This window comes from Seriola lalandi, unplaced genomic scaffold, assembly GCF_002814215.2.
Source record: "Seriola lalandi dorsalis isolate HSWRI2012SDOR001 ecotype SW California unplaced genomic scaffold, Sedor1 jcf7180002054280, whole genome shotgun sequence".
Lineage (NCBI taxonomy): Eukaryota > Metazoa > Chordata > Actinopteri > Carangiformes > Carangidae > Seriola > Seriola lalandi.
This window is the reverse complement of record NW_019524833.1, coordinates 148,383-175,263: the sequence shown is the minus strand read 5'-3', so window position 1 is coordinate 175,263 and position 26,881 is coordinate 148,383. Positions and strand designations below refer to the sequence as shown.

At 41.4% G+C, this 26,881-nt stretch overlaps 1 protein-coding gene across 3 annotated transcripts; it reads right to left on the bottom strand.

Moving 5' to 3' along the window:
- Positions 1-1,075: 1,075 nt before the first annotated feature.
- On the bottom strand, positions 1,076-25,949 carry col9a1c (collagen, type IX, alpha 1c). Of its 3 annotated transcripts, XM_023405605.2 has the most exons (38): positions 25,769-25,949; positions 21,793-21,869; positions 19,998-20,069; positions 18,892-19,021; positions 15,678-16,074; positions 15,240-15,320; positions 13,110-13,127; positions 12,612-12,701; positions 12,447-12,482; positions 11,167-11,238; positions 10,888-10,932; positions 10,751-10,786; positions 10,616-10,639; positions 10,450-10,503; positions 9,915-9,986; positions 9,366-9,404; positions 9,117-9,173; positions 8,427-8,480; positions 8,199-8,252; positions 8,005-8,058; positions 7,842-7,895; positions 7,689-7,742; positions 7,537-7,590; positions 7,391-7,444; positions 6,637-6,690; positions 5,403-5,447; positions 5,200-5,253; positions 5,032-5,085; positions 4,821-4,874; positions 4,639-4,710; positions 4,494-4,529; positions 4,362-4,406; positions 4,219-4,251; positions 3,810-3,956; positions 3,551-3,605; positions 3,223-3,417; positions 2,651-2,737; positions 1,076-2,020 (listed from the first exon to the last, which is right to left on the bottom strand). In XM_023405605.2, exons 1-38 carry the CDS (start codon positions 25,795-25,797, stop codon positions 1,818-1,820), a joined length of 2,841 nt encoding a protein of 946 aa, XP_023261373.1. In that variant the 5' UTR covers positions 25,798-25,949; the 3' UTR covers positions 1,076-1,817. The 3 variants fall into 3 exon arrangements, with proteins under 3 accessions (XP_023261373.1, XP_023261375.1, XP_023261374.1); XM_023405607.2 differs by lacking the exon at positions 9,366-9,404; XM_023405606.2 differs by lacking the exon at positions 13,110-13,127.
- Positions 25,950-26,881: the final 932 nt, after the last annotated feature.

Here is a 26,881-nt window from a genome sequence, read left to right as displayed (position 1 = left end):
ATACTGTGAAAGTAATCCTGTATTCAGAAACAGCCTTAAAACCAGCTGTCAGGACTTCCTGTAACTTTGTGATGTCACAACAAAGGAGTCACCGTTCTCAGTCCCACCCCACCTGGACCCACCATCCAACCTCACAGGATTTTGTATCTCCTAGTGTTTTACCTGAAATCTGCTTTATTTTTATTCAATCATTCAGAAAGCAGTCAGCCAATCAGAAGAGAGGCTCAGAGCCTCCTCTCCTCTGATTGGCTCACCAACCTGTTGTTACTAGAGCTCCAGAGAGAAGCCTGAGAGGAAATGTAAACTCTACATTAAGGTTTTTGGTTCTCCTTATGGATCAACACTTCAAATAAAACACCTGAAAAAGTGTAAAAAGTGGGACCTTTAAATATAAATTTTAGTGACATTAATTCAGACTATTTTAAAGATCCAACTCATTTATATCCTTTATAAATTTGTAAATGGATTTAAAATAGTGTCACTTTGAAATATACTCTGTTCTTCTGCTATCCATCATGTTGAATATCCATAAGCTGAATATGTAAATCAATCACTAATCTTTTGCTGAAATCAAATTCTATGAACCCTGCGCACCCTTTCCACTTATGTACACAACTTAAAACCCATTGGCTGCGAGCCACGATACGATCTATTAAATCAAAGGGACGTCTTTGGGATGGCTGCTATGCTAACTCTTTTTCTGCAGCCTGGTAAAGGTCATATTTGATCTGTGAATGTATTTGTGCTGTGCAGACAGCTGTAGGGATGATGTTGACTCTCTCCGCTGTAACCAGGCAACAGTGAAATGCCTTCCTGAATCCACATTATATCCACAACAACCCAGGGACTCTATTTTCAACAGGACACCATTTTATCATAAAGCGGCTGAGGAATTTCATTGATCGACCACCTCGCCGTGTGAATACAAATCTGCTTAATTCTCTTAGTCATGCCACGTAATAATGTGACTCGCTGCCAGTTGTGCATCTTTGAACCTCAGTTCCCTCTAACAGAAGATCGCTGCGGCAGCTCTGAGATGGATTGTGTGTACCAGTGAATAACAGTTTTAATTCAGTACTATCCAAAACATATCACTTTATTACAATGTTTGAAAAAGAACATTAATATGACAAGATCGGGCAAAACAAATTTATGATCCTAAATTTTTTCAACAAAATAAAAAAAGAAGCACATTGATGCAGATGTCAGCTCAGGTCTGCACATGTGAAATCTTAAAATGTTTTTCACTTCACCAAATTCTTGTTTCCTAACCGGCTCATGATTGCAATGAGAATAAACTGGTCAAAATGGCACCTGATGTGCTGTTACATGGATCTAGAAGAAAATGTCTTCTTGTGAGCTTATTCAAGAAATTTAAAAGTACATGCATAAGTGGAAATCAAAGAGATGTACCTTATTTTTTTTATTTTTATTTTTTATTTCACAACCTGCTCATATTTGTTTTGATGAAAGTACGTAAGGAATGCCGGGAGTCAGCAGCTGTACTCGGACATTTCATGGACCTGCAGGCCCGTGTCAGTTTGAAGACGCTGCTTTGGCGTCAGCAGCAATTATCTTTGAATATGCACCGTCAAGATAAGCTCTCACTAAAGTCACAAACGAGTTAAAATATCTATACAGTATTCTACAGTTGTGTCTTGTCTCTGTTTTCCTTTGTGTCTCTTAGATCCGTGGTTCAGATGGAGACGCCTGAGGACTCCCAAAGACCACCTCGGCCCCGTTGCTGAGAAGCCCTCAAACTCAAACTTGGTCACGACAGGATGAGATCTGGAAATGTGTCAACGAGCGGTGATGCCTCACGGGTTCTTGTAGCTGGCGGATTTCTTTCCGCTGACCATATAGAGAGGTGGGATTCGGCCTATACAGGTTGATGGGTCACAAAGGCCCGGTGGTCCTGAGGGTCCCCTTGGACCGGCTGCTCCTGGGATACCGGGATTTCCTGCGTCACCACGTTCGCCATTTTTGCCGTCTTTGCCAATGCCGGGGGCGCCTGGTTCACCTGAGGAGGAGATACAAAACAGGTTAAGCATTATTAAAGCCTCAGTGATGTAGCTTCCACTTTTTGAGTGAATTAAAGTAACTACATGTTGTGAAAGGGACAGACACCTTGAATAGCAGTGGATCCAGCCGACATGGGCTCATTGAAAATGCGGGAATAAATTTATCATATAAACCTTTGTTGGACACACGACCCTGTTTTCAAAATCATGTCCAAAAGCAGTTTCATCCTCTTTAGAAAAATAAACAGGATGGGATATGACTGGACAGCATATGGTCAATGTGCGAAACCGAGGATGTCATCGCGTCATTTTATAACCACGACATCATCCGACAAAATCATGAAAGACTGTGTTGTGATTTCGGCTGTTATGTCTTATTTTGTCTCCCCCTTAATAGAAACTGTTTGTGCCAATTCATTTAGAAAGTGTAATGGCCAATGGGCAAACTCGGCTGACCAGAGGTGGAACTACGATCACTCAGTCAGTCAGTCAGTCGTGGACATTCGTGATTATAGATCTGTCGTCATTGTAGTTTATATTTTGTCACACAAAAAGTGAGGATAACGTAAATTTAAGTAAAATGTCTGGACATTTTTAAGACCCCAACGTCAGATATAGTCCAGCCTTACCTGGTGCACCGGGTGCACCTGGGCTTCCTTTGACACCTACGCCGTCCTCTCCCTTGTCTCCCTTGTCTCCCTTCTCCCCAGCATCACCTGCGGAAGAGAAGAGCACACAGAGGACGCACAAATTAATGGCGAGATGAAATGGAGAGGCACACTGTTTCCACAGTTATGGGGATGTAATTAGGAAACTTAATGACTCCACTGTAATTCAGCCTTGTTTGGTGAATCATTGATTGTATAATGTTATGCATGGGTGAATCCCTTCTTTTTCCTCAGAACGCTGTACATGACCGACGTACTGTCGGAGCCCACAGCCTTTTTTTTTCTCTAAAGGATTCATTTAATTTCTTGCCACCGTGTCCGCTGTAGCTCTGGATGCTCTCCAGGAAAATTAAAAGAAAAGCGAAAAAACTATCACAACACCAGAGCTTATCCATCACTGTGCTGCTGAAACACACACACACACACATACACACACACACACACACACACACACACACACACACAGCATTTGCAAACCACTTAAGGTTTCTTTGTTGGACTTCAGTATTGAGTAGTGGAAAAGGTTTGCTGACCTTTCTTGCCCGGTCCGCCTGGAATTCCGAAGAAGCCCGGTGGGCCTTTGGGTCCCATCAGCCCTGGAGCTCCTGTTGCTCCTGCTGCTCCAGCTGCTCCAGGGGGGCCAGGAGGTCCTGCCGGTCCAGGGATGCCAGGGGCACCAAGGGCTGCTGGCGTCTTCAGCAGCTCTTTCTTTAACTCTGCTAATTGTTCTAAATGCACAGATAACAAATTCAATTAACACACTAAGCAGTTTATAGTATTTACCTGTAATAACACAGTTGTATCTTGGGTTAAATATGAGTTAAGATGTGATAAGATCAAATTAAAGTGAACAAACCGCACCTTCCACAACGGCTGAGCACATTTCCCGAAGCTTCTCGTCACTCACTTTCGGGCCCTGGGAATCATGAACATCAGTGACTGATGGTTGGTCGAGCCAAGACTATAAGGTTTATAATTTATCACACACTTACCCTGAACTAGCAGAAAACACAAACCCTCTTCATGCTAGCAGCTCTGTGAGGCTGTGCTTCGACCGAAATGCTAACGTTAGCTTGCTAAGAATGTGTACATGCTCTATATTTGTAACTGTAACACTTACAGGTAGACCTCTGGGACCTGGCGCTCCGGGGAGGCCTGTTTCTCCCTCCAGCCCTCGAGCTCCCATCGGCCCGGCCAAACCTTCGTGTCCCGTCTGGCCCGGTCTGCCATCGATGCCCGCTGCTCCTCTTGAGCCCTTGTCTCCACGCTGATGTTGAAAGAACACAGATCATCACCGGTAGAACCTCATTCCTTGTTTCTTTTACATGTGTAAAGGTTTCATCAAGACACGTGGGGGAACTAGATCAGCTGGTTTACGTTATTATAATTCATATACAATGCAACGCCAAAATAGCAGGTATCACAGCACACTGGTGGAGTTATCTGTTTCTATGTGAAAAGATCCTCAGGAAACAGCTTAGAGACAGAAGTGTGCTGCAGCTGAAGTACAGACGGTAGATTTTAAATACCTCTCCTTTGAGTCCAGTAACACCAGGAGGACCCTGCAACAAACAGAGATCAGCTGACGTCTTTCAAACCCACTGACAGGAAAAATTGTCGTTTTCCAAAACAGATATGAGTCCTCAAAAACAACAAACGTGGCTCCACGCACCTGGTCTCCCTTCACGCCGGGATCTCCCGCCATTCCCGTGTCGCCCTGTCCATTGAAGAAAACAATGGTGAGTGACCGTCATTCATCACAGATTCATTTAAACAAATACACGGACATTATAATATTTCTTACCAGACTTCCTTTTGGTCCCATTGGTCCCATAGGTCCCTAAACAACACATGGAAAAACATGATGCGCTTCACTGCACCTGCAGACTCTCATCATAATCAATGTTTTAAAGCAGCACAGGTAAAAAAAAAAGAGATACTTGTCTTACCTGATCACCTTTGTGTCCAGTGTGACCCTTGAATCCTTTGGCACCGGTGTCACCTTTATCTCCTTTATCACCCTGGAAATACCACATTTTATGTCGTGCACATTTCTTCTATACATGTTTACTCTTCTTATGATTTAAATTTAAGTGTCAGTTTATGGAACTTTATGATAATATCGTCTCACCTGGATGCCTGCGGGACCTGCGGGCCCCACCGGCCCCTGTTTTCCTGTTTCACCCTGGAAATTGATTATAGATACAGTTAACACATCAACCATAGTTTACCCGTCAGCTCGGTGATACGTACCTGAAACCTCTATTGGAAAAAGAGCAACTAACATCCGTCAAAATCAACAGACGGACCTTCACATTAATAGAGAGTAAGTGTAAACTCACCGTTGCTCCTTTAACTCCTGATTTTCCATCTTCTCCATCTTTTCCAGTCTCACCCTGTTTGGACACAAATGATTGTTGATGGGTTTGAAAATATGACTTGAATCAAAACAGCTAAATGGGTAAATATAATTATGAGTATGACAAGAGGCGTAATGGGGTTAATCTCACAGTCTTCCCAGGAAGTCCAACTGGCCCGATGGGTCCCTCCGCACCACTATCACCCTAAATCCACAAAAGAAACGCCACTGAGTTAGACATCAGTTCTTATCTTTATCAGTTCAAACACTCTTCTACTGAAATCGACTGCAGCAATAAAATGTTGGATATACTATGTGGAAATGCCTCATTAAGTAGCAGATGATTCAAATTACCTTTGCACCAGGGGGTCCGACGACTCCCTGCTTCCCCGGCAGGCCCTGGGAACAACAAAACACCATATGAGAAGAAGCAGAAAATGAATGTGTCATTGCTGCGGCATCCTTCAACCCTGTGTCTGTGGAGTGTGTTGACAAGACTGAAGGTCGATGAGGTAACGTCAGACACATCTAAAACTTTTTAAATACTTGTGAACAGGGCAAAGATTCTGCAACAATAAGTCGATTAATCGATTAGTCTGCACTGTTTTTCTGCAACTGTTTTCATAATCGATTAGTGGTTTAAATTTTTTTTTTTAAACTAATCAAATAAATGAATCAATAATGAAAATGATTATCAGTCGCAGCCCTGATCAGAGTTACAACTACAAGTTCTTGTTGACGTCCAAGCCGAGAGACTGTCTGTATGACGTGAACACTAACAAACAGTAACATGGGAATCTTTCCCACCTTTACCATCCACCCTGTATGACCTGAATGAGACCTGCAGCTAAATGCTAAAAGCTAAAAGCATGCTAACATACTGACGTTTACCATATTCACCATCTTTGTTTAGCATTGAGATATTTCACTGAGAGCCACAAAACTATCCTTGCTGGTGGAGCTGGAGAAAAGGTCAAGAGATCACCAGAGTGATTACGATTCAGACTGTCGCTGCCACTTCCGTAGCCGCGCTGCCGGCATGACTGAAGAGGCAGAAAACAAACCCTCTGCTGACCTACGTGTAATACTTAATCTTATTATGGCAACAAAAACAGACAGATATGCATCCTTACTTAAAGAATACACAAGTTCCCAGTTACGCAGTTTATATACGAACTGACACATCATCCAAAAAGGTTTCCTGGAAATAAAAGACCAGACTGTGCATCTTCTTTTAGGAAACGGTGAGATAAATCTATGAAATCTAATGCACGTTCTCTGTTTTACCATTCGAGCCACATCTGCCGCCTCTCACCTCGCAGCTCTATGGGCAAAGGTACTGTAGATGTGTTCTTGGCATCACATTGTCTTTCCTGCTGGTTGCTTGACTTCTAATGATTTATTCATCTGACCCCCCCTGTAGCCTCAAACAGGAGCTCTGCCCTCTGCTTTCACTAACTTTGCAATAAAAAATAAAATGGTCCAAATTCATAATTAACGACATGACCTGTAATTGATGATAAGTGCAGACTGTCACAGACTGTTATTGATGTAGAAACACAATGAATATAAATGATGTTGGACTTACTGGAATACCCACAATCCCCCTGACACCGCCAGCTCCAGGTGTACCAGGCTCTCCCTGTTGAGTAGATTCACAGTTTATTGCATACAAGGAGAATAATCAATAATACACACACACACACACACACACACAACAGAAGCTACTATATGCTACATTTATGGGAGAATGGTGCCCTCCTGACGTTAGCTAACATTAGCCACCGTAGGCTACAGGTCATACCAGTCCAAGTAAGGCTGTAGTCACCCGGGCAACGCCTGAGTATATTGAGCTGATATGAGGTATGTTTTATTGTTTCATTATTTATATGTTACATGGTGTCACCATAAACTACAAATTAGACAGTCTCTGATATATACTAGGAAATATAAAGTAATTTAATCTTTGGATGTTTTAGCTTTTTTCTTTTTTACGTTTGATTTTGTTGATTTTTGTTGTATTAATTATTCTTTAATTTAGTAAATTACAGCTACAGCTTAAACACAAAATATGGACGAAATATCAAAATAACAAACTTCCTGTTACACATGAAAACTCAAGCAGTAAATTCAGTTTAGTTAAGTCAACTAAATAGACATTGTTTTAGGTTCCAAATATAGTGAGGTCTATAAACTGTATCACAGGTTTTACCCTCTAAAAACTATAAAAGAAATCTTGGTTGAAACTCAATTTTTCTTTTTTGAGAGAGAGAGAGAGAGAGTAAAATGTTAAGTTATTGAATATTGGAATAAAATATTGGCTGTTTAAAATTAGAATTCACCTTAGCACCATCAGTTCCAGGAAGTCCATCCAAGCCGTCTGCACCTGGCTCCCCCTGTAAGGCCACACTATACCGTTATAACCCAGTCTCCCTCCAAACAATGGTGCTAAAGAATGAATGAGCCACAATGCCATCAGTATACTTACCACATCTCCTTTCTCTCCCTGAGGTCCCTGCTCTCCTTGAGGTCCCACAGCTCCCTAATCAATATCAAAGCACAGGTCTTAAAACTGAAACAGTGTTTTAAGGTAATAGGTTGAAATATAATCCAGAATCTAAGTTGAAGAGTAGAGCTCACATCGTCACCCTTGGGCCCCTGCAGACCCTGACGTCCACGGATTCCCTCCACACCCTGTGAGAAGGGATTCAATCAAAAGTTTATCAGTTACTTCCTGCCCGTTTCTTCTCACAGTAAAAGGAAATAGAGCTGATCAAACTAAGAACTGCTTACAGGAGCTCCAGGTGGGCCCGTGGGTCCTGGGACGCCATTGAAACCAGGACCACCCTATGAAGAGAAAAGTCAGAACCCATTTTTTATCAGAGACACCAAATGGTTTGTGGGAAACATCTATTTAATATCTTTCAAAATGTCATGAAGCTTTGGTTTAACTTACTCTGTCTCCCTTCTCTCCCTCAGCTCCAGGGAATCCAATTGGCCCTCTTTGACCCTGCAGTGACAAAAGAGCGTTTAATATATATATATATATATATATATATATATATATATCAATTCTCCTCATAAAGACGCATAAAGCACTGAGATAAAACCATAATAATAAAATGTAAAGAAAATAATGAGTTCTCTCACATCATCTCCCATGCGACCCGGTGGCCCCTGAGCACCTGGTGTCCCTGTGTCTCCCTGTTGAAAAAAACAACCAGGAACAAATTCATTCAATTGTGAGAAGAGACGTAATAATATTACACTTTTTATCATTATGTATTTCAATACATATGACGTAGAATTAAGAACACACACTGGGATTTGTTGATGTTTGTTGAGAGGATGTTTCTGTTTTCACTACGTCTCACGTACCTTGTCTCCGGGAACTCCATCTTTTCCAGGCTCACCAGCCAAACCTTTGTGACCCTGAAGGCGACAATGAAATGAGTTAATCCTCTGACCCTCTTGAAATAGCTTAACGCTACAGCTGCAGTTACACATGAAACTGGACACCATGATGGATAAACCATCTCAAAGTTTAAGTTGATTTTCTACACCATGTTTACATCTGGGGGTTAAAAATGTTAAGTGCTAAAAAACTGCAGTACCTCAAATGGCCACTAGGGTCTGGCTCCAAAAGTGATTCAATCCCCATTGATTCCCACATTAAAATGTCCAACTTTACAGCAGAAATAAATGGCAGCTGTATGGGGGTGAATTTTTATATAACTCACCGGTTTAAATTTCACTAAGGCTTAAAGTTATGCAAAATTGAGGGCCCATTTTTGGATTAACCGGGACTCAGGCGCCGCCAAGGTGGCGACAGCAGAGCAGCCCACTCGGTTTACATTAACTGCAGTGGCAGTCGTAGCAGTATAGAGGTTTTGAGGTTAGACAGTGTGAACACAGTGTTTTTACTGCCTCTTGACAGCCGAGGCAGGAAGCCTCGTATTTGATAGTCTAAACCTTTCAAGACAAAATTGCTCAATTTAAATCGTTTGGTTACAGTTTTGGCTTTCACAGTGGATAAATCACTGAACATCCTTCATTGACATTCCTCACCTTCATCCCCGGCAGTCCAGCCATTCCCTGAGGTCCAGCAGGGCAGGCGGCAGGACACTACAAACACACACAGACGGGATTGAAGTGAGACACGGGACAAAACAGACATCCAGATACCTCAACAGACATGGCTGCTGCAGAGCCGCTTCCACTTCAGTGACTCATACTGATAAGAAATTCACTGTCACCAATCCAATTGCCATGCATCCAGGAAACATTTGGCAGAATATAAGACAGTGAAACACTCACAGCTTCCCCACTTCCCTCATTGCTGGCACCAGGCGGTCCCTAAAACACAGCAGAATGACATCTAAAACAGCCGCGGGGGTTTAGATGTCCGCATAAGTCCAGATTCCCACAGAGGTGATGTGAAAAGAGACTGCAGCATGCAACTTCATCATAAGCTCACGATTTCACATGGAAATCAGAGCTCAAGAAGAAATTCAACAGTGTCCGGATACAGGTGACAAATTAATATGAGAGCTGTTAGAGTTACACCTGTACAGCAGGTGATCAATGGCTGATATAAGGCGTGCAGATACTGATCATTCAGCTTTGTCAACATTGGCATGATACAGTCAGTGGTATACTGTTGTGTTTTTTAGATTGGACCAGGCCTACAGCACATTCTTTGCATGAAATACAAACACACACTGACATCCTATCAGCAAATATTGAAAGTCCCAAATATCTGTATCTGCATAAAGCTCAAAATTATATGTGTGAAAACATGAAAGGTGGGAAATTAAGGATAAAGTAGTTGATGTCAACAAAACGTGGGTTAGATCTGGTCCTCACCACAGGCCCTGGTGGACCAGGTGGACCAGGAAGTCCTGCCGTGCCGGGGGTCCCTCTGGGTCCAGGTGCACCCTGCCAGTGCAAGAAAATAATATCAGAACATTTGATATCAAACACAAAACACAAAACACCAAATCTTTTAAATATAGAACAGTTTAATGATGCTGTAAAACTCAGTCTGGAGCTGGTTTATAAACTTTTCCTTGTTTTATTAGGTACACCTGTAAAATCCAACAAAACAGCTCAGCCATAAATAAGACGGCGTTATACTGAGAGCTTTTTCTAATGCTCTGCCCACATTTACAAACACGAGTGGACAGGAATATTATAAACAATACGATATAATAGAATATAATAGAATAGAATATACGCAATGTACCAACAACATAACAACCTACGACCTCGGGTCAAATCAAATCAAATCTAATCAAATCTTCTGACTCATACACATCTGAAACATGACTCATTATTTTTGTCTTGGTAAATCTGTTCACTCTAAAAATCTATTTGTGTTTTTTTCAATTGGGCCTCTGACCTCAGGCCCGATGTTTCCTTCGTCTCCTGGGATTCCTGGTTTCCCTGGTTTTCCCTGTTAGACATACACACACACACACACACACACACCAGTTAACACAGTAGAAAGTTTTGCTGGTACAGGTCTCAGAATAAAACGTGAGAGAGAAGACGTAGCAAACACATACAGCGGGTCCTTCACTCGCTGGTCCCTGTGAAGAGACGGAGCAAAAGATATATGAGTATTAGCAGTTTCTCCATAATCACATCACAGCAGCGTCACCTACATGCATGTTGCTTTAATGAGGGATGTTTCCACTTACAGGAGGACCTGCGGGTCCAGGAAAACCAGGAAGACCCTGCAAGGAGAGAAATAAAGCAGCAACAATGTTACTATATACAAAAGAAAACCAAAAAACAATGAATGGATGATTTTGAAATGATCTAAATGTCTACTCACTCTCTCTCCTACAGACCCTCGGGGACCCATTGGGCCTGGAGTCCCCTGCAGACACAACCACACCGTCAAATCAACATGGCCACAACGTTCATTCACAATGACTTTATTGGATTTTCACTCATATTTCTATTTCATATTTTAATATGTTTTTAGAAGAGAAACAGGGCCTGGGAGAATAGACACTCACACACACACACATACACACACACACACACACACACACAGTACCGGCAGACATTATAAAGAGTGTGTGTCAGTGTATGAGGTGATGTTTCCTACAGCAACTCCTGGAAGACCAGGCAGGCCTCTCTGTCCAGGAAGACCGATCTCCCCCTGCTCCCCTTTGCTGCCCTGGGAAACAGACACAACAAGAATAACAGGAGCTTTATCTTCCCTCCTGAATCTCCCCGCACTGTTGCTAAGATACACAGAGGCAGTGACAGTCAACATTTAATCAATGGAAGGTGGGCCGCTCTCTCGTTGTTGTTTCCTTAGACCAACGACCAGCCCGGCTCTCGCTCACAGGGCCGTGCAGATAACAGACGGGCCGGACACGAGCAGAGCGACGATGAATGACGGAGACACCAGGAAACACGTCGCCTCCAGTTTACCCTCCAATTCAATCAGTAACAGTCGCTGAAAAGTTTCACGTCTGTTGTGTGTCAGTGCAAATACATTTTGTCAGGCTGTTTGTTGTGTTGTCTGTGAGAAGAAGATTCAACATGCAGAGAGCGTCACAGAGATGAATGTGAGAGAGAGAGAGAGAGAGATAACGCTTGTTTTCCTTCTTATGTTTTCTTGAAAACGGTGACTACCCACTTGAAGTCGACACACTGTCTCGCTCGTCAGCAACCTGCAACTTTCTTCAGGATTTCAAGTGACTTTGTGTCAAGCAGGAGTTTTTTTTTTTTTTATCCTGGAAGAGGGGACGCAGAAAAGACGGATCCACAGACGTTTATCCACTGCAGGTTAAGACTAAACCTCCAGACCCTGCCTTGCTTCACTTTTTCTACAAATCATTACACACAGAACAGAAACTTCACCCTCATTTTACAAAGCATTTTAAAAAATCTTTTTTTTGCCTCCCTCGTCAATCTTGCATCGCTTTGTATTTCTGTGTCCACGTGCACGACGTGTGTTGTCAGTAAATGTAAAGCACCCAGTGGGAAGAGGGAACGATACAGAATTGAGCTAATGTCTTGCATTAGCTTGGCAAGCTAGCTTAGGTTATGGGGTAGGTTTGAGTCTGGGTTAAAGGTATGTGAAGAGCTGTAGTGTGGTGTAAACATTTATAAAAATATATGTCGATTTGTTAAAGCCTGGCAACCAATTGTATATTACATTATATGTCACTGATAAACTTAATTGGAAGCACTGGAGACCCACGGCAGAAAGGAAGGTGAGCCATCGTCTTGGACAAATCTGTTTTGAAACTGTGTGAATGCTTGAACAGAAGTGAAGTGAATCTGTCCCCTGACGTATCAGACGGCAAACAAAGGAGGATGCTTCAACAGGCTGCAAGTATTCTGTCAGTGAATCATTTAGCATTTTGTACTTACAGGTGATCCCGGACTGCCAGGAGACCCTGGAAGACCCTGGAGAGACGAGTGAAACAACACAGTCAAAGGAAGCAAAAGATGCTGAGAGAAGTTACATGTTGACAGAAATGGGTCAGACAAAGCAAATTTGTAGAAAATAGTTGTTATCGAGGAGGAAATACTCACATCTCTTCCATCTCTGCCATTTTCTCCTGAGGGCCCTCTGGGGCCCTCTGGACCGGGGGCTCCTGGGGGGCCTTGGACTGATTTGTCAGGCTGAGGAAGGACACAGCCAGTCAGAAAATGGTAAAGATACTGAAGACTCCATTGAAAAATAAAATACAAATCTATGTTTTAAGAATAGATTTAAGATACAAAATGATCAAGCTTCTTAAGATACATACAGCCTGCAACAGCCTGCAGGCGTGCTTCTAACTGGGGCATTAGTTATAATCCATATATCTCTGTGCTAAATTGATTTACAGTCTGAATACATAGCTATGTGAAATGCTGCATGAATGCATGAATGTCTACCTACACAAACCTGGAAAAAAAGAACAAAACCACCACCGTAAATTAGATATAGAACAAAGCAATGAGGCAATTAGACAACCAAAGCACTGAAGTAGATTATTGGCTTAAAAATCACAGAGCAAAAAGAAGGTAGAAGAGAAAAATAAATACCTCAGCATTGGCATACATCTGAAGAAGCAAGAGAAATCGGATAAAGGGAGAGTTAGTGAAAGTAGTCACACCACCCTCACCAAAAGTGTCAGCAGAAGCGCACCTGTTCACAATCATGGTAGTGAGTATATCATGCTAATACACAGCCCATAGTACCACCAACACTCCCCCAGGTTAGCCTGAATCTAATAGAGTGCACCAGGCCAGGAAATATTTCTGTCTACAGTGGATAGAAACATTTGCATCTTGATACAAGTGACTGAATTAAAAACTCTCTCCAGATAATCCTAATTCATTCCACTGCATCCTTTACACACAATGAGATGTGAGACAGCAGAGTGGCATTTTCATTATAGGCTACAAGTACTTCTCAGAGGCAGAAATCTCATTAATTTTTGCTAACGCCGAGCTGAAATGAAAGATAATATTCAGTCATAGATGCCATAAGCCCCATAGCACCTGACGCAGTGTGTGTGTGTGTGTGTGTGTGTTTTCATGGCCCTGGATAACATTGTCTTAACTTTTCTGGAAACAGAAAATGTCATAGTTGCCTCGTGCTGCATTTGTGGTTGCATTATGTAAATCCGCTTCTCTGCCATTAAATGCTTTCTCACTGATTTCCCATTAGTTTACACTGTTGAATGATTTTCTAAAAGCCCTAAAGCTTAAAGATTCCCAACAGACAGGTAAGTATGACTGACTGAATTAGCAGTGTGGGGGTAAAAATACTGTGCTATGACAATATAGCACTAGTTCAAGTAAATGTATGAATCATTAATTTGAACGATAGACTGTGGCGTCAATATTTGTTAACCTAAAGAGCCGATTAACTTTTAGAAAAATCAGACCTTTCAATATACAACTTGGTTGTTGACATGAAAGATGCTGTTAAGTCAGAAACTGGCAATTAAAATATCAAATTACATAAACTAAGCTTAATCTCGGTTAATCATAAAACCACTTTTCAGAGGCAAGGCAGTGGAAAGAGTTCATGCTTATTCGGGGGATTTATGTCTCTACTTAATAAATATACAGGAACAAGAGGGAAATAACAGAAAGAACTACAGTTCAGTTAGCACCTGTTTCTAGCTAGCTTACAGCTAACGTCTGTTTAGTGTACTGGCTGTTTGCGGCAAATTAACATAGACACCACAAACGGTGCAACACTCAAATTTGGATGAATCAGTTAATTAAGGCTAAAACTAGCTTTACTTCCTGTCTGAGCCTCTTGTTGAGGTTAAATATCGAAGCTAAAGAACCTAATTTCCTCTAGCCAAACCAAAGATGAAGCTACCTTGTGAAGCTATATAAAGCTCATGCTAACATAGCTAGACTAGCTTGGTTAGCTAGTTAAGCTAACTTACGTCTTGATTCCATTCATTTTGCTGTGCGTTCCTTAGCAACAAAGGTGGACAAAAACCACCTTTAATGGAGGCAGGTATTGTATTGCACTCCCTGTCAGCTGATGACAAGTTGCAGCAGGTAGTGTGTCTGCACCACGGAAGTTAATTCAGGTAATATGTAACCTGTCAAATCATTGTCTATTCTACTAATATTTATATTCAAATTTTTGTGTGGAAAACGTCAGTGCTAAACCTTTTCAGCTCAGATGTAGCGATGTAAAACCATCTTTTTGTTGTGAGGCCACATGTGGTAGTTGTGTACTTGTTTTTTTTTTTCATGTTGCCAAGTGTTACACATATTTAGTGCTGAATTTAAACGAAACAACGGTAACCACACGACTCTGGCACTACGCAGACTACGCACGTCGTTAATTTGATCGCACTTCCTCTTTGTTATTAAAGTTGCAGTTTGTGTTTTTTGGCCAATGAGATCATGTCTGCCTGGATATAAACCGCTCTGCCTCTAAGAAAACTTTGTAGAACTACAGAAGAATTTGACAATAAAAATAAAATAAAAAAAACTCTTAATTTGTAAATTGTTTTGGATGAATTTCAACTTCTGGATGTACTAAAGGAAACTGCTTTGTAGGGTATTTGTTACACCTCTGCAGCTCCATCTCAGCATTTCTGCCTTGTTTTCCTTCCAGTTTGCTGGAAGCCCTATCAACCTGAATGAAACCACAAACCACAGCAGATGCTGAGCAGATCTGAGTCCTTGTTACTGTACCTCAGTGGCCGGCAGCTCGTTGCAGCTCTCTCTCTGGGCTCTCTTTGGGTCGCAGTGAATCAACATCCACTGGAGCTCGAACTGAAAAGAGATTTTAACATCACTGGAATAGGATGTGCATTTTTATTTCATTTTCATAAGTGACGTTGAAAAAAGTTTTTTGGTGCTTTGTCATGGTGCAGTTTCTTCTTTGTAGTTTTGAATTAATGCACGCTATATAGGTTGCAATTTTCTGCAGGGATTAAGGTTTTTTTTTTTTTCTTCCGCTGGAACCCAGCTGAGCAGCTTTGCTGTGACAGCAGAACTTTAAAATTATAGCAGAGCTCAGCACACATGTAAACCTGAATGTGTTTGTTCACAGGGAGCACCGTTCCACTGATAGAGCTCATTAGGAGAGTCATGATTAAATGCAGAAGGCAATTCTCCATCTTCACTCACCACTACAGAGGCGTCAGGATCAGCATCCAGCCTGCCAATGAGAGTGTCTCCCTCTGTGTTGATGGGGCCTTTGCCCTTGATGGGTTTCTGGTCCACGGGCTGGCAGTCCACATACAGAGTGACCTGGTCGCGCTCCACGCCGATCATCACCTTGTGCCACTTGGTGTTGAAGAGCACAGAGAGGCCGGGGAAGGTGACGGTCTGCAGGTTGCCGTCGGCACCCATCAGGAAGTACTCCAGGGCCTGCTGGTCGCCATTCAGCCTCAGTCCGGCTTGTTTGTTGCCGTCTTCGTCCACTACTTGCCAGACGTTCCACACCTTGTTCACCGTGTTCTTGATCATGCGAAAGGTCGCCATGAAGGAGTACTCGTCCGGGAAGCCACGAGGAAAGTTTAGCCTGAGAGGGAGGATGTAGAACAGGGGTTCAAATCAGCTGATTAGGGTTCAAGTTCATCAAATTCAGAGATATTACAACACACTTTTACTGAATGACACTCAAAAGAAAAGGCCGAACACATCTCTCAGCTCGCCAGGTTATGAGTCCTTAAAATATATTTTATGTCAAAGTTAATTCATGATCACAAATTAAACACCACTCAGCAAAATGAATAGCGAGATGTGGATAAAAATAACACAAAGGCTTGGCAGCTCTGCCCTTGAGAATCAAAGAAGAATAAATTAAAGCTACAAGCTTCAAGAAGCAAAGATATTGTAGGTTTTAAGGCATGCTATTGTATCACAAACGAGAGGCTGCCTCAGTGCATAAATCACTGCTTCAATTACACAATGCGGTTCTGGTTAGTATCCCCAGTCTGGTGCTTTCTGTGTTTTTAACAAGCCAGATTCTCAGTAGGTGGTACATTCATAGATGGGCGCTGCAGCCGGACTTTTACCGTCTTGTAAACGATCAAGGTGAGGCAATAAAAAAAAAAAAAAAAAAGAGTTTCCTGTAACCCAGTAAAGCAAATGAAGACCACTGTCTAGCTTTGCCCCAAGGTGAGAAAGTCTGAAGTATGTGCTGCTTTTGCCCCGCAGAAGAAAAGAACAGGGAGTGCAGCTTAAAGCAAAGACGGACTTCAAAGCTCAGTCTGTGTCGCTGGACTCGTAGGGGAAATAAACACGTATTTACATTCAGTGTGACAGGCCCGAGTGGTGTCGACACAGGGTGCCAGCGAGTTACATAACAGCTTGGCCTGCAGGAAAAGATTAGCCAAAACAGACTGGAGCAGGCACACTGGGAAACACCAGAGACGTGTTTGGTTATGTAAAGAGATAAAAACCACCCTCTGTCCTGAAACCTGTATTTTTGCATTTTTGTCTTGACAGAATTTCATTCACTTTTGTTTAAAAAAAATAGTGCAAAACACAAGCACAGAAATGTCTTCATATCATCATTGTAGTTGTTACGCAGAGCTGGATTTTTTGATTGAGCCGTCCCAGGACCCTCGACTCCCAAGAGCCGTGAATCTCCCATGGTTCAATACGTGTCTTTGATTTTCATTTGTGGCCATTCATTGAAAAAGTAGCAGCACCAACTTTACACATGATGTTCAGTTTTTAACCCTGTCCCCTAAAAGTTTGGTTTATACGCAACAAATTAGCAACAACGGAGATATTTTGAAGGAAACAAAAAGCAGAATAGATGATGTTTTCTATTAACATAGTGCCGTGATGGACAATTTCTGTTGGAGCCATTTTTGGACTCTTATGTTTGATCATTTGTTTCATTTCCTGTTTTATTTTTATATTACTTCCCTTGTGTATCTTGTGGTTATTTTACTTCCTGTCTTTGTCCCGTTTCCCTCATGGTTGATTGTCTGCCCCGCCCTAATGTGTTTCACCTGTGTGCAATTACCCTCGCCTCCCTCGTGTCTATTTAGTCTCTGTGCTTCCCTTTTGTCTTTGTCACTTCGTCCTGTCGTCTGTGGTTCTCCTGTTTGCTTCGGCTCAGTTTCTCCCGCTGCGTCTCTTTGTGCTTCCGCTTCAGTTCATCGTGTTTCTTGTTAGTTATCCTTTCAGTTCCTCAATTTTGGCCCTTTGTTATGGATCTGATTTTCTTTTTTTGCCACACCTGACTGGATTTAATTTCTGTTCCATTAAGAAATCTTTATTTACCACCTACGCCTTTCGTCCTCTGTGTTTGGTTCCAAAAGTAAAAACTGTGACATGTAGTTCATGTATTTTATAAGTCACAAATATTATGTGAATAAAACATCCATAAATAACTGTGGACTCCATAATATATGCAGCACTGCAGGGTTATTAAACTACTCATGGTTATGTTTAGACTCTCACAGAACTTGAGCTTAGAGAACGATCCGGGTCTTTGTTTGACACAGAAGAACTTCACAGTGACTTCAGACGCAACCTATTCAACCAAAACCACCATCTTTTTCTTTAACCTGAACCAAAACACTGTTGTTGCAGGAACCAGACCGCAGACAGGACTCTGGATGTGAACGCTGGATGTCTTTCACTCCCACCACGTCCAGGTGCAGTTCATAAATGTGGGGCTTCATTTAGTCAAATAAAACAAAACTACATCTGACTATAACCCAGCCAGCGTTTTTAGTGTATCACCACAGTGGGAAAACAATTGAATGATACATAAACGTAATTTCTTATTCAAAATGGTTGTCAATTTTCTGTTTGGATTATTTTGGATTCATCGACTTTTAGAGATGTGTATAAGAGACAGATTTTTAAGACCAAGACTCCCATCTGCGTCACAACCAACCTTTAATTACAAACTGTGGAAACTCTTCACAGGAAGCCACTGCTGTCAGCACCTGTTATTTGGTTTTATTTTCATTCTGGGAGTCCATACAACTGAAGATAAATCATTACCGCCTGGTGAAATATGTCTCTTCACATTTCCTGGAGATACAAAATGTTTCAAGTACGTGCTTTTCCAATCTCCCCTCTCTCTCTCTCTCTCTCTCTCTCTCTCTCTCTCTCTCTCTCTCTCACACACACACATACACACACAAAAATACCTCCACTCTGGTTTTACGTCTAAGAAATGCCAAATAGGTTCAGACATGTTTTTCTCTGCCAATTATACGCTGCTCGCCATGCAGTAACATCTGTGCCAGACCTGTAATAATGCAACACCTGCATCAGGAGAACACTGCTGCTCTCTCCAGCATTTGTCTGTATTTTTATCTGGTTTCTTTTAAAAAAGAAGAAAAATAAACCTCTTTACTGTACTTACATGGTTGGAATTTGGAAGTTGGCCTCCCTGTCGAGGCGGTAAGCCACCTGGAGGGGGGTGGAGCCGTCCACCTTCCTCACACCTTTCAGGGGGATCACGTCCAGCTGGAACTGGGTGATCAGATCAAAACCTACAGGGGATGACGAACGATGCACATGATCATTATTCATATCTAAGAGTTAAATACTAATGATAATACAAATAAAATACAGATAAAGTCTGATAATATGTATCATTACATTATAATAATTACTGCTGTTATTAATACAGTAGTAACGACAACAGTAGGAGCAACATTCTTCGCATTCGAACTTTACAAATTAGGACTGTTCATATATATGTATATATATAAACTAATAATTATAATTACTAATAACTAAAAATCAATTCATGTTATGTAACAATAACTATTTTACAACTGTTTGATAAGACTGGAGGGGATCAAATTCATATTTATTTCTATCCTTATGAATAATTATTTATTTTATGTTAAATTACTTTTCTGGTAATAATGAGAAAGTGATTTTGTTGTCACAATATGCAGTATAAGGCTTTTTTTTTTAGATAATATATTATTACATAATCTTAATTAAGAGACAATGATTTGTAATATTAATTAATTTTGGTAAGTTAGAATAATGTAACATGTTGTCATGATCATGAATTTATTGCTTCGTGATCCCGGGAAATTTATAGTAAAGTTTATGTTGAAATCACAAAAAGAGGAAACAATAACAAATAACTTTTTTCTTTGGTTGAAACTTCATTAAACCTCAGAGCGGAGTGCGTGCAGATGTGTTGAACTGTTTCAAACAGGCCAGTGGTGAGCAATTACAATCTTGCTGAGTTCGAATTGTTCCAAGTCAAATTCTGTAAAGCTCAAGTGGAACATTTTATTTGGCTCATTTGAAATCTAAAAGGTGTCCTGAGGCACGAGGCAGCCCACCCTGTTCAACTAATTAAACTCCCCACCTTACTTCAGATAGTCTGTTTTCTCTTTCAGGAATGTTTGAGGCTTGTGGTTTTTCCAACTGCTGCTTTCACTTCTGTTTGAATACAGCCCAGTTATTAATGATCATTCCCAGTTTGACTAAACACTCTTTTACCTGGAAGGTCATCTTGTCCGCTTCTCATCGGCGGGCAGACGGTATCACCGTCCAGCCGGTTCAGGTCGAGTTCTGACGGGACAAAACAAGAATAAATAATCTCGTTACACTTGTTCTTTGCTGGATTTGACAAACGCAATACATTACCAGTCAGTTTAATTCAGTTGGAGTATTGCAGGAGGCAGACACAGGGGAAAAGTAAGGTCTTTAATGTCAGAGTGAATTAACATCACAATGCACCGTGATGCATTTTTAATGTGAGTTTTTCTTACAACCACGTTTAGTGTGTTTCACATATTCACACATTCACACAGACTGATCAACACAGTCTCCTGGGATGATGCAGGAACTCCCAGACGCCTTTTTATGATCCAAATTTGTCTTCAGGAAAAGAAACGTAATGTTGATAAATTCAGCAGCTGGTGTTGCATGACTGTGGTCACAGCCATATGTCATCTGAAACAATTCAGAAGGTCAATATGGCAGGTGAGACTCTCTCCTTGTTATTTATTTGTGTGATTTATCGATGGAAACTGTAATATATCACACTTGTATTTGATTTCTGTTTTCATCTTTGATATTTCTCAGCTGTTTGAATCTATAAAAAAAGTATGATTTTATGTTGCTGTTTTATTTTGTTGACTCTTATCTACAAAATAAAAGACTGGCTTAGTTTTTCACTCCCATTAACAAACTTTCATTTAATATATATGTATATATTAATTGTATGAGACTTTATAAAAGATTACACTTCGGACTGTTTGGCATTTGAACTTGAACTTTTTCATGTACATATCGTGTGTATTGTGTATATTGTATTTATTAGTGTATATTTGGTGTATTTTTGATGTATGTTTCCATAGATGTTTACTCTATAGATGTTTATTTTTCTGCTGTGGTAAATGAATTTCCCAGTTGTGGGATTAATAAAGTTAATCTAATCTAATCTAATTAGACTTCAGATTTCACTGTCATCGGCATTTTTCTTGCAGTGGAAAATCAATTCCTGGAGTGTGTCAGAAGAGGGCGCTATCCTTGAGTCTCAACCGTACAGATGTGAAGGGGGGAAAAGCCTCTAATAAAAAAAAGAAAAGAAAGAAAAGGAACTCAATGAAGCGAGCGTGGTGACAGCCCGAGGGCCTCCCCAGTCAATAACCTGAGTCAGCTCATTTACCGTGAGCAGCGTGAACACAACACATCTGGAAGCTGTTCCCACATCCCACAAAACTGCTGAGAAATGAGATAAAGTGGTGAGACGGTATTTATAATCCCATATTTACTACCACTAAACACTTATCTGACTGTGCATGTGGGCCTCAAGTTGTTAAAGTTACTGTCTGCCGCAGCGTTGCGCTCAGAAAAGCCAGTCATTAGTGCAACGAGCGGGAGACGAACCACAATTAAGATGTCACATGCAGTTCCATGTGTGTGCTGTGAATTTGCACATCTACCTTATCTGGCACTCGCTGAGCATTCATGTTAGATTTATTGTGTCCTCCAAACAGCAGCAGAGAATGGGTTTGTTGTGATTATCAGAGGGGACATTTAATCTGATTTAATCCTACGACACAGGCCAGTACAGTGTGTCTGCTATTCCTGGCCCTTTAGCTTTGTGAGTTCTGATAAAGAGAATGACCTAGCAACAGTCAACAAGCCGCCGTTAACATTAACCTGGTTCCACTTTGTCTGTGTTTGCAAGACAAACAGACGCACGGTAATGGTGGTTTTCATGCGATGCACACGGTACACTGATTTTGTGATTTTGTGATCGTGCGTTGCGCTGCGGGTGACTTACGTCCGAGTGCCGGAGCGAGGAGGAGGGACAGCAGAGCCGTACAGACAGGGAAGTACGCCGACATCGATGGATGCTCTCTGTTCAGGAATGATGGAGAAAATCAGAATTCAGTCATGCATCTAATTCTCTTTGACAGTTTCTTGTGTGTGTGAATCAATATAACACCACTGGGATAACAGAGGTCACCGGCAAAGTACTACTTTGCTCATCCTGAGCACACGAGGAGACAGAAAATGTTTTCACTGTTCCTTCAAAATGTGCTGGCTTTGCATCCCAGTAAGGATGACTGTAAATAGGATATGACAGCAAAGGCCAAGTGGAGGTGGAACAATTGTTTGATGTAACTTTTTAGAAATGAAAAAATGCAGATACAAACAACTCAACTATTTCTACTGTGTTTGTGATGCGTGCGAGTCCAGCCCCACATGGTGTGTCATGCACAAGTCCAAGTAAAGCTTCAGTTAATTTTGGAGGAAATCGAGCCATGGAACTAGTGCTAGTTAGCTAATCTGGTCATCTCAACAGGTTGATGGGCCAATCAGAAGAGAGACTCAGAGCCTCCTCTCTTCTGATTGGCTCACTGACCTGACTGTTTTCTGAGTGATCCTAAAAAAATATAAGAGATTTCAGGTAAAACACTCAGAGAAACCAAATCCTGCAAGGTTTGGATGTTAGGTCCAGGTGGGCGGGGCTTGAGGGCATGACTGAGGTCGGTCACTGCTTTGTTGTGACATCACAAAGTTCCAGAAGTCCTGACGGCTGGTTTTAAGGCCCCGTTTCTGAATACAGCCTGTGTGCATTTTCTGTGGACTGAGGCTTTGATACTTTCACATTATTAATATAGAATCTAGAGCTGATCTATAATCAAACAACACATGGAAATCTACCTTTATACAATATGGGACCTTTAAAGCCTGAGCCCTAGAAAAACTAATAAGTGGATACTGAGTTGGGATTGTTTTGAATTTTTAAATGAATTGTTTTGAATACTGAATACATAATGAAGGGTATATTATTTGCCACTGCCTGCATTGGAAGTGGAGATGTGCCTCCACTCAAGTAACCTAAGAGCTGTATGAATACTATTACACACTGGACAAGGTGGATGATAAATGACAGCAATATCATGCAGCCTTTTCCAAGTGATCTTACACAGCGGTGCACTTATCTAAGCAGTCTTACATTATATCCACACTTTCACTTGCATTATCACACACTTCGTCTTTAGTTTTCTTTATGTATTCTGAGTAGTGACAGCTTTGCACAGCAGTCCCAAACCCATCATCAACATGACAGATAGTGATAGCGAGGACTCTTTTCCAAAGGCAAAGGTTGTAGCTCGTCAGTCTGGAAAATGAATGATGTAGAGGTTGGCACGGCCCATCCCCAGTGTGTGAACTCTTCTGCAAATGTGTAGGTTAGCTTGAGAAGTATGTGCATGTGTGTGCGCACAGTCAGAGACAGGACTAATGGCTAGGTCAGCAAGGTCTCTTCAGAGGAGGCGTTGCGCTCTGACATTATGCCCTTCACTTAAAGGACCTTCCTCAGAGCCCCAGAGGGACTTGCTGCCCTTCACGCCCATCCATCTACTGATGCATGTCACGGATGAGATGTGAAATAAAGGAAGCCTTCACCGTTTAACCCCTAAAATTTACAAACTATCTAAGCTAAGCTAATGCTGCATTCACACAACGCTGACACAATCGGAGGAACAGGAAAAAATACATCTTATTCCAACTAGGGAGTGTTCATGCCTTATTCCAAGTTGGTTAGCCCAATTGCTAACCATGTAGTCATAGCAGATAAACAGCATAAATTAGCTACTATTCTTGTGTTTTGTATTTGTCGCAGTTCATTAGCAAATGAAACAAGATCCCAACAGTGTACAGCTCCTATAAAATGAGCTCAACTGATTGTATTGGTGTGAATACTGGATTGTATTTTAATGTAATTGCCAGCGTTGGTACATTTCCAGCTGTTCTGCCAACGGTTTTTTAACATGTCTGCAGTTATTTTTATCAAGTGGGAGACACTGTTGGTGCCATAAAGTCCCTCCAACTCAGAATTACAAACATGAATGGGTTTTCCTGCTCAGCTGCTCATAATTACAGTTTAAACATTACCACTGAACTGTGGCGTAAAAGGACAAAAGGAAGAAAAACATGGGTCATAATTTATGGTTAGCTAACAATGTTGATGAGTAAGCAATAAGAAAGGAAACCATTTAGATACAGCAGTTACTCACTGGAAATAGACATAAATATTGCAGTGAGTTTCGTTTTGTTTCGACGAGTTGACAGAGGTACTGCCACATTACGAGGCATCTCACAGCATCTCAGATATTTTATGCTTTCATAAGTTTTGCCAGTAAAATCCAGAGGGGAAAACATTCTCTGTTGCAGGGAATGGAGGTGAGTGGTTTGCTGCAGCTGCTTGGTCAGCCGTGTTTTTAGTGCCAGTCTTCATGGCAAATTAGTCCTAGTTAAGATGTTCAAGAACTTAACAACTTTGTGCACTGGATGAATTTAGATTTCTGACTATTAGTTTGATTAAAAAAAAGTCCATCACTGTGAAACCAGCTCCTGACTGGAGGTTCCTATTCAACAGACAGATATGAGAGTGGTGCCGATAGCAGATAAATGTATTTCCCAGTGTGTGAAATTATTCTTGTAAGACAGATAACTATGTCCATGAAGCAAATCAAAAATGATTTTGTTACTGGTTTCCCATGAAGGATCTCCTCACATAATAGCAGCTCTTATAATTCTGTACACAACGATTGTGAAGGAAAGAGCAGAAGGAGACAGAAGGATTAAAAAATTAACAGAGGTGTTGCTTGTTCGTTTGGCACAAAATGATTGTTGAGGTTTTCAGGTTGCATTAGTCTTCACATTTAGACTGATGCAGGTAACAATTTGCAAAGACAATTGCTTCAAGTCCTTTGTGTATTAGACAAATAAATCCACATGGGTAAATTGTCGCTGTAAGTAATGACATGAAAGCCGTCAGAAGGATTTGAAAAGTAGACAGCTGTCTTAACGAAGGCTCACGGGGCTTCCTAAGTGTTTGTTTGCCCCTACACTGACATGAAACGTCATCAAACCAGCACCAGTAATTACATTTACTGTAAATATAATTGTGTGTAATGTGCATCCTCCAAGATTAAAGAGCTGTGGTTACACACAGAGAGACGCTGCAACAGTTCAGAAGTGAAGAAAATACTTCCAAATGAAACATCACAGGACAAAAAAAAAAAATCCCCATATATTCCAGTAAATGTCCCCTTCATGTAATCAGTCAGTCGATTAGGTAATGACATGTCATCCTCTTTAATTCCTGACATTCATCAGCATTTGATGGGACTTTCTTTTTGCTGCCACCCATGTTGTGATGTTCTTATGGTGCAGAGTGAGCCAACGCTCCCGACATCATTTCTCATTTGTCTTAATCAACCCAAAATGGATCACTGTTGAGCGTACAGCAACCAGCCGTACAGTTCAGCCATGTTAAAACTGACTGTGGACGCACAAAGATTTCGAGCAGTAGATGAGGCTGTTAGTCGAATATGAATTCATGAATTCAGGCTTTTTTTCCTGACTGGAAAACACTGGAGGGCTAAAGACCGGAAGCTTGGTGTTTATCACTTGAGAGCTTTTTTCCCTTTTACTTTGTTAAAATGTCATCCACTGGAGGTTTATGTGCTGCATGTGTGTGCGTGTGTGGGCCAGATTAAAAGGCAAATGGGCATCTTCTTTAATCTACGCTAAGCTAAAGATCCTGTTGCACCCATCAAGTCCCTGAGTTATCAGTCAGAGGGAAATGTAGATGTTTCCTCTTCCTAAATGAAGATTAGAAACTATTAGTGAACACCCAATCTTAAATGAGTCTTCGTTGTTATGGAAACTACAAAAAAAAAGAAAACAAAAAGCGCAGAAAGATGAAGAGCCCTGACAGAAATTCAACATGAGATATTTACCTCGTCAAACCAGAGTAGCGGAAGGCCATGTTTCACTCCCTCTCCGTGACAGGAGACAGAAAGGCTCAGCAAGGAGGCACAGCGGTGAGATGCAGGAGCAGATGGAGCCTCGTGTGTGAAATTCCCTCCCTGAAGTCAGTCCTACCTGCGCATGTTGAGGACTGACTGAGGCAAGCAGTGCAGGGGATGCTCAAGCATTTTCTGAGGACACATAAAAGTTTGTTCAATGGGTTCCCATTGGCCAGGAGTTCTTCAGGAGGTGGTGACTACTTTTTTTTTTATTACCAACACTTAAAAAGATGCAGAAGCCCACGGGCCTCCATGTGTAACCCCCCTCTCTGCTTCTTCTTTCACAGTGCCTCCTAATAACATGTGCCACCTGTATGTAATTCTCTTAATAATTATAGCCAGTGAGTGATGAAATGTGGATTTCATAATCACGTGTGCTCATCAGTGTAGCTGAAGAATGCATGTCGGCCTGTAGTGTTGACGCGAATTTAGCCTTGTTATTACCTGAGGGGCCTCAGGCAGACGTGCTGTTTATGCATCCTGCATGTTATGTAATTGATTTTATGGTGTTTGAACTGTGATTTTTGCTGCACTTCAGGAGCGCTGAGAACCCTAAAAAATGTGCTGATGATTTACTTGCAGGAGTGTCACATTAACCCAAATCAGAAAGTACTCTGTGGCATTTTCGTTTACTCCTACTCTCTTTAGCCCGTGCAGACATTTTGACATTTGTTAGACGTCCAACTTTGTCAGCTCCGATGGTACAGAACCATACCGCTTTGTCGTGTGTACAGATCTCTCTGAAGCAAATGTCATTTGTGTTTGAAGTGCATGAGTGTGCTGCAGGGTTTCCGCGACACCTGCTTTAAAGGAAAAGCAATTTTAACGTGAAATAGTGATCACTACTGATGCTCAGGAGAATATTAACTGTCTCGACTTGGACATATGTTTACAAGGGAGCATGCAACAGCCCAGATAGCAAAATAAATCTGGCCTATACTTAGGCCTTGTTTGTTTTCTTCTGGCCGAGTATACGCCCGGTTCCACGGCCCGAATCTGGCCCATATACAGCATGATTGTCAGATGCTACTTCCACATCTGGAC

What these genes read in the sequence shown, in the direction of transcription:
- col9a1c (XM_023405605.2), bottom strand. Translation starts at nt 25,797, where the DNA reads ATGGCCTTCCGCTACTCTGGTTTGACGAG. An exon ending in CGGGCCCACCTGGAGCTCCT is followed by an intron (nt 7,743 to 7,841) that starts GTAAGCAGTTCT and finishes CCCTTCTCACAG; the next exon opens with GGTGTGGAGGGAATCCGTGG. An exon ending in AGGGAGAGAAAGGAGATGTG is followed by an intron (nt 7,445 to 7,536) that starts GTAAGTATACTG and finishes GTGGCCTTACAG; the next exon opens with GGGGAGCCAGGTGCAGACGG.